At 49.9% G+C, this 18,080-nt stretch overlaps 1 protein-coding gene and 1 pseudogene across 2 annotated transcripts in view; one reads left to right on the top strand and one right to left on the bottom strand.

Annotated features, from left to right (window-relative positions):
• Positions 1-11,784, top strand: part of Nudt3 (nudix hydrolase 3) — a 55,169-nt gene extending 43,385 nt beyond the window's left edge. For both annotated transcript variants that reach the window (XM_045155689.1, XM_045155688.1), the window contains exons 3-5: positions 7,032-7,076; positions 7,886-7,970; positions 10,215-11,784. In XM_045155689.1, the coding sequence (XP_045011624.1) occupies positions 7,032-7,076; positions 7,886-7,970; positions 10,215-10,387 (303 nt within the window). In that variant the 3' untranslated portion in view covers positions 10,388-11,784. The remainder of the gene's footprint in view (positions 1-7,031; positions 7,077-7,885; positions 7,971-10,214) is intronic.
• LOC105944739 lies at positions 1,966-3,419 on the bottom strand (annotated as a pseudogene).
• Positions 11,785-18,080: the final 6,296 nt, after the last annotated feature.

The following is an 18,080-nucleotide window of genomic DNA, read 5'->3' as shown; positions in this document are numbered from 1 at the left end:
AGAATTGTAGGCACTTGCTGGTCAGCCAGTCTGACTGAAAAAGGCAGTTCTGGGTTCAGTGAGAGACCCCACCTCAAGAAAGCATTGCAAACAACTGTAGAGGACATTAGTGGTCTCCTGTCCACGCGTGCGCACATGCACACACGCACACACGCATGCACGCGCACATGCACGCACCAGGCCACACCCCCCACACTACACACACTACACACACTCCCAGCGAAAATAAAGAAGCCAGGTCAGACCACGTTTGGAAAGCTGAGGCCATTAGATTGGTCTGGAGCAAGACAACCTCTGCTCTCGCGCTGCTTCTCACTGTGCCTCGGCCATACTGGTTGCCTCCTTGCTATTCCTGCAGCATCAAAGCTTTTCCCCTTAGGATGTTTGCAAAAAGTGCCTGAACTGCTGAGCCATGACCCCAGCCCCTCAGGACCGTCGTGAGAACCGCCTCCTGTCCCCAGTTCTCCACGGCTGGCAGCACAGGCGTGGACGTTAAGCTGGGGGGGTCCATCTGCTGCATCTTCGTGACCCTCTGTCCTGTCGAGCCAGTGCTTGTTGCCGAGGGTAGGAGAGTCAGCGCTCCACACAGCAGGTACAGTGTTCCCACTGCAACTAGTAGTGGCCTCTGCGCCCAAGAAGTACTTTGACTAGTCCGTGACTCTCCCTGGTTGTTGATCTCTTCGATCCTGTCCTTCGGACAAGGTGGAAGGGGTCAGGTGGCCTTTGTTGCTGTTGTCATGGTGTTCTTTTCTGTTTAAAGAAAATGTTTCTTAGAGAGAATGGGAGCATAGGGACCGCTGCGTACAAAGTCTGCCACTGCATACAAAGTCCAGATGCATCCTCCACTTTGTGAATCTGACTATCAAACCCGGGCCTTCAGGCTTGCAAGCAAGTGCCTTTAACCACTGGGCCATCTCCCCAGCACCAGTGGTGGTCTTTTTGAGGCGGGTCTCACTTTAGCCCAGGGAGAGTTTTAGCTCACTCTGTAGTCCAGGCTGGCCTTGAACTCTGGGAGATCCTCTTGCCTGAGTCTCCAGAGTGCTGAGACTAAAGGCATGCGCCCCAAGCCGGTCAGGTGGCTTGTTTTTTGTTTTTTTTTTTTTTGAGGTAGAATCTCATTCTAGCCCAGACCTGGAATTCACTTTGTAGTCTCAGGGTGGCTTCGAACTCATGGCAATCCTCCTACCTCTGCCTCCCGAGTGCTGGGATTAAAGGTGTGTGCCACCACACCCGGCTCCACATGGCTTCTTGAACACCACTGTATCCGTGTCATCTGGCTCTGCTCTGCTTTGTTCCTCTCTGCCACTTTTGTGGTTGAGGATGTAGAGGATAGTCCCAGTGCCACTGACCCACAAGTTCTGTCAGTCCAGCCTTTACTTTGCTTTTTTGAGAAGAAGTCTCATGTAGCCCAGGCTGGCCTTGAACTCATGATCCTCCTGCCTCCACCCCCCAAGTGTTGGGATTACAGGGGTGGGGCACCATACTGGCCTCAGAGAGAGTATAGTTTCTGTTTGTGTTGAGGCAAGATCTCACTGTAGCCCAGGCTGACCTGGAGCTCATAGCATTTCTCTTACCTTGGCCTCTAGAACACTGGGATTATAGACATGAGCTGCCAAGCCCAGGTTAAGGTTACATTATAGAAAAAGTCCTTACACCTGAGAATCTGAGGGAGTGTTCCTGCCTATCCAGGGACTGTGATGTTCAGTGGAATCTATTTCTGTGATGTCAGAGAATCACTTTAGTTAAAGGATTATCAATGGATTATCTAGTAATAACTGTTCTTTTTTTCATATCATCACTTAAACTTTATTATTTACAAGTTAAATTACATAGCAGCTTTACACAGCATGAAATGGGAAGGGAGGAAGGGAAGGAGCGAGCAGAGTGGAAGGCAGCTGGCTCGGGAGAAACTTGGCCACCTCCACCTCTTGTGCGTCTTCAGTGCTGCCTCCACCAGAGTTTGGATCAGGCCTTGGGACACACATGTAAGCTGGGCTCCGGCTCTGACAGCCCCAGGGCCACCAGAGCTCCCATCAGCAGCTTCTTCACAGGCGCTGAAGGTGACTGTGAAGCATCAGCTTGTCTGTGTGATGGCAACAGATGAGTCCACTGGAATTCACGTAGAAGGTGGAATAGGCATCGTAGGCCTGGGATCCCCTCTTTATCATGCTTGTAGAAACGCAGTCAAAGCATGTGGATAGGTTGTCCCACCAGCCACCAGCAGGCTTGCAGAGTCCAGTTCTCAGGGTGGCGGGTCAGCTGTAGAACCTCCACCCGAAGCTGTGCAAAATAGTCCCAGGCCAGGAAGTGGCAAAGAGTCAGTACCATGTCCGGCCTCTGTGAAGAGGGAATATGACAGCAGACTCAGAAAACCAAGCTGTCTTCTGTCCAAGGAATTAGGGAACAGTTGTGAGGAGCAGCCCAGGATCTTCCTGGAAAAGGGCTAAGTGCAAAGCACTCAGTCCTCCTCCAAGACCTACCCTTGCCCCAACTCTCACTTGGTACGCAAGTGCAGGATCTCATTGATGAACTCCACATCGGATGAATAGAGAGAGTAGTCGTGGGAGTGAAGAAAGAGGTTGGGAAGCTAGGTGGAAGAAGATGGCATCAACTCAGTGGGAAAGCTAGAATCTTTTTTTGCAGTGTAGCTCAGTCTGGCCTTGAATTCACAATCCTCCCTTGGCCTCCTAGGTGATGAGACTGCAGCTGTGCCACAAGTCTGATTCATTTCTTGGGCCTCCTTGTCTTCCCCCGTCTAAATGAAAGGTCATCTTATCCTATGTGTAACTCCCCTAATCCAAATAAGGGGGAATCTGTTCCCTCAGGAAAATGTGCATGGCACCATTTCATGCCTGCCTCATGGTTCTAAGAACTCGGATGACCGTCTCCATATCCTTCCCACTATAAATGAATGCCACTTTTCAACTGACTTACCTCTTGTCTCAGTCTCTCGTACATGACAGCCAGGTGTTCCTCCATACTTTCATCTCCTGATGGAGTGGCAGGGGTAGGATGGGCAGGTCCAGGGGCTTGGAAAGGGATTAAAGCCCCAGGATAGGGGCAGGGCGGTCCTTCAAAAAGGCTCCTAAGCCCATCCAGACAACCACTGTGCAACTCAGGTCCTGGTACCTCCTCCCTCTTTCTCAGAGGGAGGACTACCCATGGTGAGTTGAGGGCCTGAACCTGAGGGAGAGGTCGTGGGGCAGGCAGGGAAAGAGAGCAGACGAGAGGGTGTGGAGGTGGAGGGGACCAGAGGAGAGAGAAAGATGGGGCAGCAGGTGTAGTGGAGGGGTCCCGGAGGGGCGGGAATGGTAGAGTCCTTGAAGAAAGCTGGTCCTCCTGGTGCCTGTGTGGCAAGGACACGCCCGCCCTCCTCCTCTTCCGTGCCCCCCATCGGACCAGGCAGACCCCGACCCCATCCCGTCGTGCCGGAGGCCTTGTTGGGCAGGGCCAGTAATAGCTGTTCTTTGAGTCAGCTTTGTAACACTCAAGCTTCTGTGTCTGTGAGCTCGTATCTGTAAGCAGTCTTCTTGTGCAGCATCTCAATGAGCCATGTTAAACATTGGGATCAAGAGGGTTACTTTGCCTGACAGTCACCATGAGAGGCCACTCTCCACTGTTAGAATAGCTAATGAATGAACCAGGTCATGAGGGTAAAAATGGTGGTTGCAGGGTTTTGCTTTTTTGGTTTGTTTTTTGGTTTTTCAAGTTAGGGTCTTGCTCTAGCCCAGGCTGACCTGGAATTCACTGTGGAGTCTCAGGCTGGCCTCAAACTCACTTAGGCCTTTCCACCTCCAGTAATCTGTTCTTCTGCTTACACATATACAATACCACCCTCTTAAGTCCTTCCTCTCCTCCCTCCCTTATAACCCCTTTCTAGCTTACTGGTCTCTGCTACAGATTTTTACTCTAACTCACATACAGGTATAAACATTCATAGCTAGGCTCCCCACATATAAGAGGGAACATGCAATGTTTGGCTTTCTGGGACCGGGTTACCTCACTAAGTATAATTCTTTCCAGGTTCATTCATTACCTTGAAAACTTCATAATTTCATTTTCTTTACTGCTGAATAGAACTCCGTTGCATAAATATACCACATCTTCATTATCCACCCATCAGTCAAGGGACATCTAGGCTGGTTCCATTTCCTAGCTATTGGAAATAGAGTGGCAATAAACATGGATGTGCAAGTATCTCTAAGGTAGTGAGACGAATCCTTAGGATAAATGCCCTGGAGTGCTATAACTGGATCATATGGTAAATCTAATTTTAGCTGTCTCAGGAGCCTCCACACTGATTTCCACAGTGGCTGTACCAGATTACATTCCCGCCAACAGTGTAGAAGGGTTCCTCTTTTTCTGCATCCTCACCAGCATTTATTGTTACTTGTTTTATTTATTTGAGAGCGAGCGAGCGAGCATGCGAGAAAGAGGCAGATAGCAAGAGAATGGGCCCGCCAAGGCCTGCAGCCACTGCAAATGAAATCCAGATGCGTGTGCCCCCTTGTGCATCTGGCTTACGTGGGTCCTGGGGAATTAAACCAGAGTCCTTAGGCTTCTCAGGCAAACACCTTAACTGCTACACCATTTCCCCAGCCCTGTTATTTGTTTTCTTGATAATAGCCATTCTGATAGCAGTGAAATGGACTGTTGGAGTAGTTTTGATTTGTGTTTTCCTTATGGCCAAGAAAGTAGAACACTGTTTAGATGTGTAGACGCCGTCTGTACTTAGTTCCACATGCTGAAGTGCAGGCTATGGCTTGCCTGCAGTGTGTCATGAAGAGTCCTGCCCCTCTCACGAACAGGCTCAGGAGTGCCACACGTGACTCAGTTCTGGGTAATGGCTCCTGGAATGCTGTCTCTTGGGAACTTGTGGGAAAGCTGTTCCTCCTATATAGAGGAGAGGGACTACACAAAAAGAAATTACACTGCCAGACGGGGCCAGACATGATTGTTGCTGTCAGCTGACCACAAAGGCAAGGCCACAGGCACCTTCAAGAAGCTGGCTGATGCCACCAAGATGCTGTGCTGAGGCCATGTGGACTTCTGGATTTATGTGAAGAAACAGACCCTGGCTGAGGAAGCCACTTTAAGTCAGGCAGTTTATCATTGGTGGCAGAAAACTTCCTCATACTTTTCCCTTTGATGTAAAAGGCAGCTTTCTGAGAAAATCCAAGGATCCTTAAACCCCAGACCGAACATCAAAGAGCTGTGGTGCAGCACAAATACCCGCTCTAATGCAGTCTGCACAGCCCTATACTGGGTGCTGTGGAAGTTCAAGGAAGCACTTTTGTCAGGTAATGGAGGATAGTAGATAATCCAAATTTAGATAGACTCTTCTTGAATTGGGCTTTTGATAAAGAGATTGAAAGATTTTTTTTTTCAAAAGCTCATACCAGTATGCCTGCCTGGGCCCAGCTGACATGTCCCTTTACCAAATGTGTAAACCCGGGTGTCTGTCAGCTGTGCCACCGTCACCTCTGCCGCCCTGCAAGCAGGGTCATGTGAGAGGTAAAGATAGCCTGCTCTCAGATTGCTGGCAGAACAGCTGTGCACGGCTCAGGAGTCGAAAGTTGGCTTTAGAGTCAAGACAAAGTACAATGAAAAAGCAAGCTCTTAGAGGACCTTGCCTACTTTATTGTTGCTGTTGCTGCTGTTGTTTGAAGCATAGTCTCACTCTAGCCCAGACTGTCGTGGAATTCAGTTATCCTCCTACCTTGGCCTCCCGAGTGCTTGGATTAAAGGCACATGCCACCATCCCCTGCTCACTGGGGCTTTTAGAAGACCTAAGCTGAGGTAGGGGGAAAAGACAGATGCATTGCCAGCTAAGGACAGAGCCATGCCACTGTGTGATTCTCTGGCTTTCCCTTCATACCCTACATTGCTTCAGAATAAGCCATGGTCTGCATGAGGACCCTAGTATAATTGTCAGAACCCACATTATGAGGAGAGGGGCCACCGGACGTGGTGGCACACGTCTTTAATCCCAGCACTCGGGAGGCAGTGCTAGGAGGATCATGGTGAGTTCAAGGGCACCCTGAGACTACATAGTGAATTCCAGGTCAGCCTGGGCTAAAGCGAGACCCTACCTCAAAAAAAAAAAAGTAAAAAAAAAAAAAAAAAAAGAGGGGGCACCGGGTGTAGTGGCTCTCAGGAGGCAGAGGTAGGAGGATTGCCATGAGTTCGAGGTCAGCCTGATAACTGTGAGACCCTGCCTTGAAAAAGAAAAAAAGGGGGAGACTGGAGAGATTGCTCAGTGGTTATGACATTTGCCGGCAAAGCCAAAGGACCTGGGTTTAATTCCCCACTACCCATGTAAAGCCAGATGCACAAGGAGGCACATGCATCTGGAGTTCATTTGCAGTGGTAGAAGCCCTGCTGTGCCCAGTTTTTCTCATCTACTTTCTCTCTCACTCTCTTTCCCTCTCTCCCTCTCTTCCCCCCCCCCCCTTTCTCTCTCTCTCTCTTAATAAATAAATAGTTCTAGGCAAGTGAGAGACCCTGCTTCAGAAACAAAGGTGGACAGTGCCTTAGGAACAGCCCCTGGCCTGATGAAGAACTTTAGTACTTTTGTTTGTTTGTTTTTTGAGGTAGGGTCCCACTCTAGCCTTGGCTGACCTGGAATTCACTATGTACTCTCAGGATGGCCTCAAACTCGTATCGATCCTCCTTCCTTGGCCTCCCGAGTGCTAGGATTAAAGACATGCACCACTACACCCGGCCCTATTCTTTTTTTTTTTTTCTGAGGTAGGGTCTTACACTAGCCCAGACTGACCTGGAATTCAGTCTGTAGTCTCAGGGTGGCCTCAGACTCATGAACATCCTCCTGCCTCCGCCTCCCAAATGCTGGGATTAAAGGTGTGTGCCACCTCTGTGTGTGGCCAGCTTTTCAAAGCCCAGGTGAGAGAAGAGGAACTCTCATCTCTCCCAGAGTGTACCCACTGTATGGCCTCTCTGAAAGTGACATCCGAGAAGAGACTTGGGATGAGATCAGCAGCTGACAGTCACTGTGTTCATTTTCTTTTCAGGCTGGCGTGAAAGGGACATTGGGAAGATTGGTTGGAATTTTTGAGGTAAGTCTGCTCAGCTCCTTAATACTATGGTGTATTAATAACCACGTAACCAGTCTTGGAAGAGGCTGTCTGTGTCTCTGACTAGTCAGAGCAAGGCAGCACAACACAGCACTTTTATTATAAGTATTGTTTACCATATTCCTACTGTTCTTCTACTTCTTCCAAGGTGGGGGGACAGTGAGGGGAGAGGTAAGAGTAGAGGAAGCCGGGCGTGGTGGTTCACACCTTTAATCCCAGCACTTGGGAGGCAGAGGTAGGAGGATCACCGTGAATTCAAGGCCACCCTGAGACGACATAATGAATTCCAGGTCAGCCTGGGCTGGAGTAAGACCCTACCTTGAAAAAACAAAAATATAAAAATAAAAAAAGAGAAAACAGGACAAAGAGAAGGTAAGTTGCTGTAGCAGAAGTAAGGAAAGCACAAGGCAGTAGAGTGTGGTAGAGACTGTGGAGGTAGAAGATTCAGAAATGGCAGGATGAAGAACAGGTCCGTCTGCCAGGAGAGCTGTGCCTCAGTCAGCTGGTTCAGGAGGTGGCAACCAAAGCAGGGGTCGTCTTGTCCCGCCCATCTACAGTCTCCCCTCTGTCTAGTCAGTCTGCTTTTGAGAAGTCACCGCAGACCTGTGAGGCTGTGGGAGGGAAGAAGGTAAGACCTGACCAGAGTCCTGCTGCGGACACAGCGCACCACTTAACTGCAGCGACGGGCAGCAGAGGGAGTCAAGGCCCAGGCCTGGGCACGGGTGTCAGCGCCGCTTCTCTGAGTGAGTTCACCCTCTGAGGAAATCCCCTGTCCCTCTCTGTACCTTCAGAACCAGGAGAGGAAGCACAGAACGTACGTCTATGTGCTTATTGTCACCGAGGTGCTGGAGGACTGGGAGGACTCGGTCAACATCGGTAAGCCAGGCACTCCCCACCCCGCCCCGCAGAGCCAGAATCAAGAGAGATGAGTCACCCGTGGGCAGAGGCAGACGGATCACTGCAAGTCCAAGGCCAGCCTGGTCTACATAGAGAGATCTTGTCTCGAGGAAAGGGAGGGGAGGTGAAGGAGAGAAGAAAAGCAATAGAATTGAGTGATTAATAAAATAAGCACAGACATGTTTTTGAAGTTGAGGAAGTCAGTATTTTGAAATGCCTAAAGTGGCTGAAGTTGGGCGTAAGGTCAATAAATTGGAAACATGGCTCTTAAAAAATTAGACAAGTTTAGCCAGGCGTGGTGGGGCACGCCTTTAATCCCAGCACTCGCCTTTAATCCCAGCACTCGGGAGGTAGAAGGATCACAGTGAGTTCAAGGCTACCGTGAGACTCCATAGTGAATTCCAGGTCAGCCTGGCCTAGAGTGAGACCCTACCTCGACAAACCAAAAAAAAAATTAGACAAGACCCTCTCTCGAAAAATTAAAAAAATAAATAAGTATACAAGTTTCTGGGCTGGAGAGATGGCTCAGCAGTTAATGTGCTTGCCTGCAAAGCCTAACAACCTGGGTTCGATTCCACAGTACACACGTAAAGCCAGATACACAAAGTAGTGCATGCATCTGGAGTATGCACTGTTTGCAGTGACTGGAGGCCCTGGCATGCCCATTCTGAATCTCTGTTGTCTCTTTTCTTTCTCTCTCTCTGCTTGCAAATAAATAAGTAAAAATATTTTATTTTCTTTTTTTATTTTAAGTAAAAATGATTTTTAAAGAATTAGACAAGTTTCTAAAATCAAATTGAATTTTCCCAAAAAAGGTTAATCTCCTAAACATATTGATATCTGTCAAGCTGGGCTGCTGCTGGCCCTGGGGCCAAAGGTGAGAGCTGGACCTTAGTTTTGTGTCTTAGGACACCCTTTCGTCCTGTTTGTGTGGAGTGTGCTTCTGTGGTAGAGCACTTGCTTATTGTGCGCAAGGCCCTGGCTTCCAGCCCCGGCACCAAAAGAAGCTAAAGTCTGAGAAATTGGGTTCTGCTGTAATTGCAGCCCTGGGAGGATCTCAGCTTGGAAACCAGCCTGGGTACATAGTGAGTTCTATCTGAGCCAGATACAAAACCTGTTTCACAAGCTAGTGACTGAAGATGCAGCTCAGTTGTAAGGAGAAACAATAACAACAACAAAAACTCGTGGGGCTGTAGAGATGGCTTAGTGGTTAAGGTACTTGCCTGTGAAGCCTAAGGACCCAGGTTCAACTCCCAGATCCCACATAAGCCAGAAGCATAAGGTGGAACATGCTTCTGGAATTCGACTGCAGTGATTGGAAGCCCTGATGCACCAGTTCTCCCTCCCCCTCCCCCTCTCATTAAAAAAAAAAACAATCCTCCACAGTGTTTAGGAAAGCTGTTGTCTTGGTGACTGAAGCCCTCCAACAGAGCCTGGGCTAGTGTACTGAGATGGTCTGATGGTTGGAGCTTTCAATGCCGAAGGAAAACATATTCTGGAAAAGTAATAGTGATGTATATCACAGTACGCTGGCAGATGGATCAACTTGCTACCTGCTTCCAGATGTGTTAATCTGGGCAGTTTGTAGTCCTTTGGCTCTTAAAGGAAGATTAATATATATATATATTATTTATTTTCAAGCAGACAGAGATAATAGAGTGACATACAGAGAAAATGGGTGCACCAGGATCTCCAGCCCCTGCAAACAAACTCCAGATTCATGCACCACCTGTGCATCTGGTTTTACATGGGTACTGGGGAATTGAGCTGGGACATTAGACTTTACAGGCAAGCACCTTAGCCACTGAGCCAGCTCTCCAGCCCAAGCATTGCTTTTTTTTTTTTTTTTAATTTTCGAGGTAGGGTCTCACTCTAGTCCAGGCTGACCTGAAATTCACTATGTAGTCTCAAGGTGGCCTCGAAATCACAGCAATCCTCCTACCTCTGTCTCCTGAGTGCTGGGAGGCGTGCGCCACCACGCCCGGACTAAGCATTGCTTTTTTATTGGTGGGTGAGTGGTTAGCCTTTTTGAGACAGTCTCATGTTTCCCAGTCTGGCCTTAAATTCACTTGTGTAGCTGAGGATGACCTCCAAGTCCAAGTGCTCCACACCCAGCTGTGAGGCACTGACTCCTTGGCATTCTTCTACTTCTCAGAGCTTGGAGGCTCAGAAATGTCTCCTTGCTTCCCACTTGTCCTGATTTCTTTCTGCATTCCCCCGCAGGAAGGAAGAGAGAGTGGTTTAAAATAGAAGACGCCATAAGAGTGCTTCAGTACCACAAGCCTGTGCAAGCCTCATACTTCCAGACGCTGCGGCAAGGCTACTCAGCCAACAACGGCACCCCAGTCCCCACGTACTCTGTTTCTGCCCAGAGCTCCGTGTCAGGCATCAGATGACTGCAGACTGACTGACTGTGAGAGCTGCGGCGTGGGAAGCAGGCTGAAGCGTGGGTCCTCTTTCTCACCCGCTCCTTCCACCCCCTCACAGGCCTCTCTTTCACAAGGCTTGGTGGGCAGCCGAGAGGGTCCTGACAGCGCTGCTGCTGGGTGTGGAATGACGGGCCTGTTTGTCTTTCCTGAGGGTGGGCTGGGGGTAACTCGTGAGTACTTCGTGCATGATCTGTCCCTCCTCTCTGCCCACTCTACCCTTCTGAGCGAGGGGTTGCTTTGCCCTCCTTGGGTCCTGAAGTGTTCCCATTCGTCTCATCCATCCCTAGCCAGACATTTTCTCTGATTTTTAATTTTTTTATTAAGATACCCTATGAGATAAAGCTTCCTAAGAATGTCCTGTGATGTGCTTGGAGTCTGGTAGGCTGGTCACTTTCCCTGCAGGATACATTTATCTACACATTATATACTGGACATATAATATGTAAATAAATGACTTTTAGAAAGAGGAGCTTAAATGTTTAAGTTTTTAAGGTTTTGTTTTTGTTTTTGATTCTGGGTATTCTGATCTGGAGTTCCTCACAATTACTTTGCGTTTTTATTTTTGATGCTAGCAGCGAGGCGCCTTTCTCTGTCGCGTTCTCCCAGCGACAGGCTGTAGTTGGGGAGGTTCAGGGAGAGCCTTCCTCATGTCCCCGGACACACAGCCACCTTTCTCGGCTGTCTCCACACAACGAAAGACAGGAAAACCTGCTCCTATTGAAGCCCAGCCTTGGCCCAGGTCCTGAGAAGCATGTTCAGGGATTGAATTCAGTCCCATAGGCTCACAATAGGATTTGAGCTGTATGCTTTTACTGGCGCAGAAACTGGAGCATCAAGCACCATCTCTGATGGCCCGCTCTTCTCCATAGTGCTGCTTGCTGCCGGCCTTGACCTCTCTCTCTTGCCTTACACCACTCTCACCTGGACATGGTCCTGTGCCCTGGAGCACAGCCCTGCCCTCGTGCCAGGTGACCATGTTACAGCCACAAGTGTGCAGAGGAGGCGTGCTGTCTGTAACCGGGGAGCACTTGACATTGCATAGGAGCACACTCTGCACGGGATGGGAAAGGCCACGGCGTGCCCTAGCGTGGCCGTGTAATCGAGCAGCTTGCTGCGGGCCATGTGTTGGCCTTTAGGACAGGCTTTGTGCTGGCCTCACCTGCCACTTGTGGTGTCTAGTTGGGAAGTAAAACGGTTGTGAAAGGGTTGTGAGTGGGGGTAGGGCACTGATCAAACCCTGGCCTGACACGAGAGGTCAGTGCACTTCCTTCATGGTGTCTCCTGTGGCCAAGCAGAGCCAAGGCGTGGGGCTGAAGTAGTCATTCTCTTTATTTCCAATGTCTAATAAATACTCAGACTTGCAATGGCTTTGTTCTTCCCTCACACTAGCAGAAATGGATGTATGTAGCAGGCTGTGCTGTCTTAGTGCTCAGCATTTGGAGGCAGCATTTGGTGGACTTTGCACTGTCTTTCCCATGTTGGAGCCCAGAACCCAAATCCAGCAAGGCAGTTTTCCTCGGGTCCCATCATACTACTGGGACAGGAAAGATATCCCCAAGCAGGACACAGTAGATTGGAAACAGCACCAAAGGGTCCACAGGTCCTGCTTATAGACACTGCTTCCTGGCCCCTGACTAGAGTCCTGACTTGAGATGAAATATATTCAGCCAGACCTCCAGTGGAATCCTGAAGACACATTGTCGCAGGTAGACTCTGCCTTTGTGGCATGGCTTGAATGACTTTGGAAGGAAACTGCAAGCACCCCAGGAGGGAAGTGCACTTGTCATGTCCCTGTTCCCCTCACCCTTCCCCCTTTCTTTTTTGGAGCTGTGTTCACTGGTGGAGTCTTCACATCCTACCCTTAAAAGACCTATTTTGAAGCCGGGCATGGTGGTACACGCCTTTAATCCCAGCACTCAGGAGGAAGAGGTAGGAGGATCGCCGTGAGTTCAAGGCTACCCTAAAACTACAGAGTGAATTCCAGGTCAGCCTGGGCTAAAGCGAGACCCTACCTCAAAATAAAAAAAAGAAGGCGGCTGAAACAAGAGTATTGCTGTAAATTACAGGCTAGCCTGGGCTACAGTGAGACCCTCAAACAAATCAAGAAAGAAAGAGAAGGACCACTAGGGGTCAACCATACTGGATTTCCTGGAGCTTCCAGAAACTACAGCAGGAAGCAGGAGTCTAGGCTCCCTCAAAGCAGGCATGAGGGGTGAGAGAGTGAACTGAAGATTTTGTGTTCAGGAGAACGCTCCACCTATTTGCTCCACAAGGTCAAGGCTCCCTTGGAAGAAAAGCTGTGAGAGTGTCACACCCTCTGAGGCCAGTGGGAGGCCGACACGCTGCAAGATTCAGACCACAGCGCTGTGCTGCACAGTCCTGGAACGGGGTGTCTGAGGCTGCCTTCCTGCAACCTCCTGGGGAGGGGGGGACAGAGGGACCACTGGCCCCTGGGTGTTTCACAGTCGTTTTGTGGGTGAGTGGCTGCGCCATTGGGTTCTATGGTGGCAGAGACGCGCTTTCTTCCCAGATGTACAGAGTTGGTCAGTGTGCCGTCCCTGTGTGCTTAGGGGGGGGGGTGGGCGCCTGTGTGGCTTGGAAAAGAGCAAGTCCTGTGCAGAGATGCCCCTATCCCCGTGTGTTCTCCGAGTCCCAATGCTCACTGGAGGCTGCTCAAAGCTAGACAGCCTGGGCGTCTGCTCTCTGCTGTACATTGGCCGTTCCTTCACTGAAATCACATTTTCATCCAGTGCTGGCCAACACCTTCATGGAGTCGCTGTCTTCGTTTTTTACAATTTCTCAGATCACAGGAAGGGTTGCGCAACACAGGGAGCTCCCTGCTCCAGTGTCCAGCATTACTCTTCCTCATGTGCTGTAAGCCTGCATGGCTGAGGGTAGGTTTGGAATTTGGGGAGGGAGTTACCTGGAGAAACGGTTTTCTTTTCCGTAAGAGAGAGACATTGGCTCTAGCTGATAAAACAGCTTCATCTTCACAGAAGGCAGGAGACAGGCAGGACAACAAAGGCGACAGCGTGGGTGGTTTCCAGGCCCAGCCATTTGCTTCTTCCCCTGCCAAGGCCCTGGATCCCCTCTTGGAGCTCTGCGGGGCGGAGCCCGGTTCCCCCAGGCGCCATGCTGCTGTCACTTTATTGAGCGGGCAAGGAGGGGCTCCATGACCGACCCCGGGGCTTCAGTGACCTCTGTGCCGTTTGTCATGTCACTTTAGGTATCACCTAAGGCAGGGAGACATTTGAGTTTTTTTTTGTTTGTTTGTTTGTTTTAGGTAAGGTCTCACTCTAGCTCAGGCTGACCTGGAATTCACTATGGAGTCTCAGGGTGGCCTCGAACTCAAGGTGATCCTCCTACCTCTGCCTCCCTGTGCTGGGATTAAAGATGTGTGCCACCACGCCCGGCAACATTTGAGATTTTAAGGAAACAACTGCTTTGAAGAGTACTGACTTCAGTCCATATTGTCAGTGCATCCCTCAATGTATGTTGCTGTGTCCTGGGAGCCTGGCCATGGGTGCAGGCAATAGCATGTGGTCTGGACACATGCCCTAAACTGATGCTAGGAGAGAAGCTGACCTGGGTGGGCTTAGGTGACACCTCTCACCTTGAGTCACTGACTAATGTGTCTTCCTAAGCCCTTTAAATTCATGCATAAAATTCTAGGACCTCATCTGGGTTATTTGAACAGTGAACTGAGTTCCCAGTGCCGTGACTTGGACTGTCTCTGACACGAAGCTTTGGAACTAAGGAATGTCTCTGCACAGTCCTGACTTGGTGGGCCTAAGCTTGTCTGGGGAGAGAAAGCTTTGAGCAGGTTGAGGGGGGACTTGCTATTGGCTCTTGTGGAGACGAAGTCAAGGTGACCGCCTGGAAGGGGGCACAGGACATGGTGTCTTCCTCTGGAAGTCAGTTGTTGAAACACTAGGTTCCCTCTGCTTTGCAGAGAGCCAGTTTGGAACCCTAGCCCTTACCTGGCTTACCAGGCAATACAAGCCCTGAGCAGCAGCTTGGAAGGGCACAAACCCAGCAGTGCCATGTTGCAAGGTTTATCACATTCGATGCACTCCCCATCCACGTCCAGGCTGGGCCAGATAGGATGGTTTTCAGAACCACGGAGCCAGAAAACAACCCTTGTGGAAGTACTCCTGTTTTTTATTTCCATGGGGGAACCCTTCAGAGAGCATCCCCAAAACCGTGCACAGTGGCTGCCCCCTGCAGATGGTCAAACAGGCTTTAACTCCTTAGGGGAAAAAGCAAGATGTCCCAGTCTGGGTGCTGGGCTGGAACTCTTCCCTCTGTGGAATGATGGGCACTCACCCTCGGCTCGCTGGGCTCAGATCACCTGCAGGTCCCGTTCTCACCTGAAGTCGCAGTGTTAGCAGGAGCTTTTCAGGGCCAAATCTTTGTGCTAAGTTACCCTTGATATGGAGAAAATGTGTCATTGTGAATGTTCTGGAAAACTTACAGTTTGGTTACTACTCCCATGAAGCAGATCAGAGATGACTTTGCCCTAGAAGGTCAAGGCCAACTGGAGACCTAGGGACAGGACAGCCAGGGGCATGTATGAGGCTGGCGTTGCAGCCTTAGACTAGAGGCTGTGTCAGAGGGAAGGATAGACTCAGACAAAAGCCTCTATGGCTGAGAGCACTGACGCTCAGAATCTTCTAAGAGGACGCTCCCTTGGAAAACCCAGTTGGTGGGCTGAGGCTCTGGCCCAGTCAGCGAGCGTTTGCCAAGAATGCATGGGGTCCGGGCTTCAGCCTCCACGGGGCAAAAAAGCTGCCTTGCTCACGGAGTGACTTCCTCATCCGTCTGTGAACCTTGGACTGACAGGAGTGCTGCACAGGGGTCAGGGCCAGTGCTGCACTTGTAGTGAGAACTCTCTTGTAAAAGGAGTAGTAGGTGAAATGACCAAGTGCTGAGTCTGTTCTGTTTCAAGGTCTGAGCAGCTACAACTGCTTAAAATCAGGGGCAGGGGGCGGGGGAGTGGTTAGAAATAAAATCTTTTTTTTTTTTTTAATTTTATTTTTGGTTTTTTGAGATAGGGTCTCACTCTAGTCTAGGCTGACCTGGAATTCACTATGTAGTCTCAGGGTGGCCTCGAACTCACAGAGATCCTCCTTCGTCTGTCTCCTGGGTGCTGGGATTAAAGGTGTGTGCTACCACACCCGGCCTAGAAATAAAAACATACTGTGGGGCTGGAGAGATGGCTTAGTGGTTAAGGCGTTTGCCTGCAAAGCCAAAGGATCCTGGTTCAATTCTCCAGGACCCACGTAAGCCAGATGCACAAGGGGGTGCATGCATCTGCAGTTTGTCTGCAGTGGCTGGAGGCCCTGGTGTGCCCATTCTCTCTCTCTCAAATAAAAATGCTTCGAAGTAGGGAGCTTGATGACCTTGGGAACTGCTGTAAAATGAAAGCCTGGCCCACACTTCTTCAGGAACCCTGCCTCTAGCCTGGCCTCGACTCAGTGTGGGTAGCAGGACTCAGCTCTGGACACGGGCTCTTAGCTGTGGGGTGTCCTCTCAGCTGTCAGGTGTTCTCTCACCTATGGGGTATGTTCTCATTGTTTTTGTTTTGTTTTGTTTTGTTCTCCAAGGTAGGGTCTGTCTCTAGCCCAAGCTGACCTGGAATTCTATGTAGTCTCATGGTGGCCTCAAACTCATGGCGATCCTCCTAGCTCTGCCTCCCGAATGCTGGGATTCAAGTCGTGTACCACCACGCCTGGCTCTCATTGTGTTTTAAAAGATGACATAGCTGAGTTTCTCCCCTCCCCTAGGTGAACCCTCCCTCCACAGGCAGTCTTCGTCCAGCGAACCCATTGGATGAGGGCAAAGTATGAGATATGTTGAGTTTAACTTCCAAAAGACCTAAGTCCTTCTCCCCCTTCAGACATGTTAGCTGTGGCTTAAATGGCCAAGTTCAGTTATGTCTCCAGAACTGAGCAGAGGCCACTGCCCCTGGAGGGTTCATAAGTATAGAGAGGGTGTATAGCTGAACAAGCAAATGGCTGAGTGTTCTTTGAAGAGGGGGTGGCAAGAGGGGCAGTGACGCCAAATGAGCTGGACAGAACATCTGAAGGAATAGCACTGGTGGTGGGGGGAGGGTTGGCATAGTCCCTAAACCTCTTGGTGCTGGGCAGAGGTAATAAAATAGAGTTGGGGATAGTGGCCTCTGGACCTAGGAGCTGTGCAGCCTGTGGTGTGTCCTCCTACTTTCCCCTGGCTCCCAAACAACTCTGCTTGGCATTGCATGGGCAGTCCGGCATTTCTAGCCCATCACAGCCAGCAGCCCAGGCCTGGCCTCCTTCCCAGTGCCCTACAGCTCTCCTAAGGAGGTTTTGGCTGTACTCCTGGGAGCTGCAGGGAGTGGAATCTTGTCCTGAGAAAGCAGAAGGAAGTGGGTTTTCCTGTTTCCTTTCCTCAAGGTTGCATTCTTGGACTCCTCACACGTTGTCCATGGGCACTGGCCAGTGCAGGAGGACTGCAAAGAAAGGGGACTTACCCTCCCCCGGATTGGGCATCAGACGAGCCGTCCTCCTTCCCCTTCCCTTGGGTCTTAGGCTGACATCTCCCCTCACGTGGTGCCAGTGTCCAGTGACAGGTGGCCCTTCCCCATGGTGCACAGAGTGCATTGGAACAATCCTGGAATTTCCCACTGCCACTGTCCACCTCTGTGAAAATTGCTTCAGCCTGTGAGCCTGCCACCCTCCCTTTCCATGTGCTGACAGCTTCTCCCCATCTGCCAAGCCCGAGGGAAGGGCATTGCAACTGTAGACTGTAACCTGGTGCCAACCAATAAAAACCAGTATTCCACACACAGCCCTGGGAGTGTCTAGTCTCTTTTTTCCAGAGGTTCTCCTTTAAAAATTTATTTTATTTTATTTTTTAATGTATTTATTTGTGTGCCCAGAGAGACAGAGAGAATGGGCACACCAGAGCCTTCAGCCACTGCAAACAAACTCCGACATATGTGCCACCTTGTACATCTGGCTTTACATGACTATTGGAGAATCGAACCCAGGTTACTGGGCTTTGCAAGCAAGTGCCTTAACCACTGAACCATCTCTCCAGCTGTTGCAGTCAGGGTCGCATTGCTGGCAGAATTCACCTGGCCAAGAGCAGCTTATGGGGTGGGGGAAAAGGTTTATTTTAGCTTACAGACTCAAGGGGAAGCTCCATGATGGCAGGAAAAATGATGACATAAGCAGAGGGTGGTCATCATCCCCTGGCCAACATAAGGTGGACAACAGCAATAGGAGAGTGTGCCAAACACTGGCAAGGAAAGACTGGCTATAACACCCATAAGCCCACCCCCCCAAAATACACTGCCTCCAGAAGGTGTTAATTTCCAAGTCTCCATTGGCTGGGAACCTAGCATTCAGAACATCTGAGGTTATGGGGGACACCTGTATCAAACCACCACATTTTGCTCCTGACCCCCATAAACTGTTAACCATCCACGATGTAAAATGCAGTGCATTCAGTCCAACTTTCAAAGTCTCCACATTTTTTATCTATCCTAATGATGTTCAAACATCCTCATAATCCAAGGTCTTTTAACTGAGCAATAATACCAAAAAAAAATCCCCCTAAAACCCATAAGGGCACAGAATAAACATTCATGCTGCAAAAGATGGCATTGGGCATAGCA

The sequence above is a fragment of the Jaculus jaculus genome, chromosome 8, assembly GCF_020740685.1.
Source record: "Jaculus jaculus isolate mJacJac1 chromosome 8, mJacJac1.mat.Y.cur, whole genome shotgun sequence".
NCBI lineage: Eukaryota > Metazoa > Chordata > Mammalia > Rodentia > Dipodidae > Jaculus > Jaculus jaculus.
This window is presented reverse-complemented; position numbering and strand designations above follow the sequence as displayed.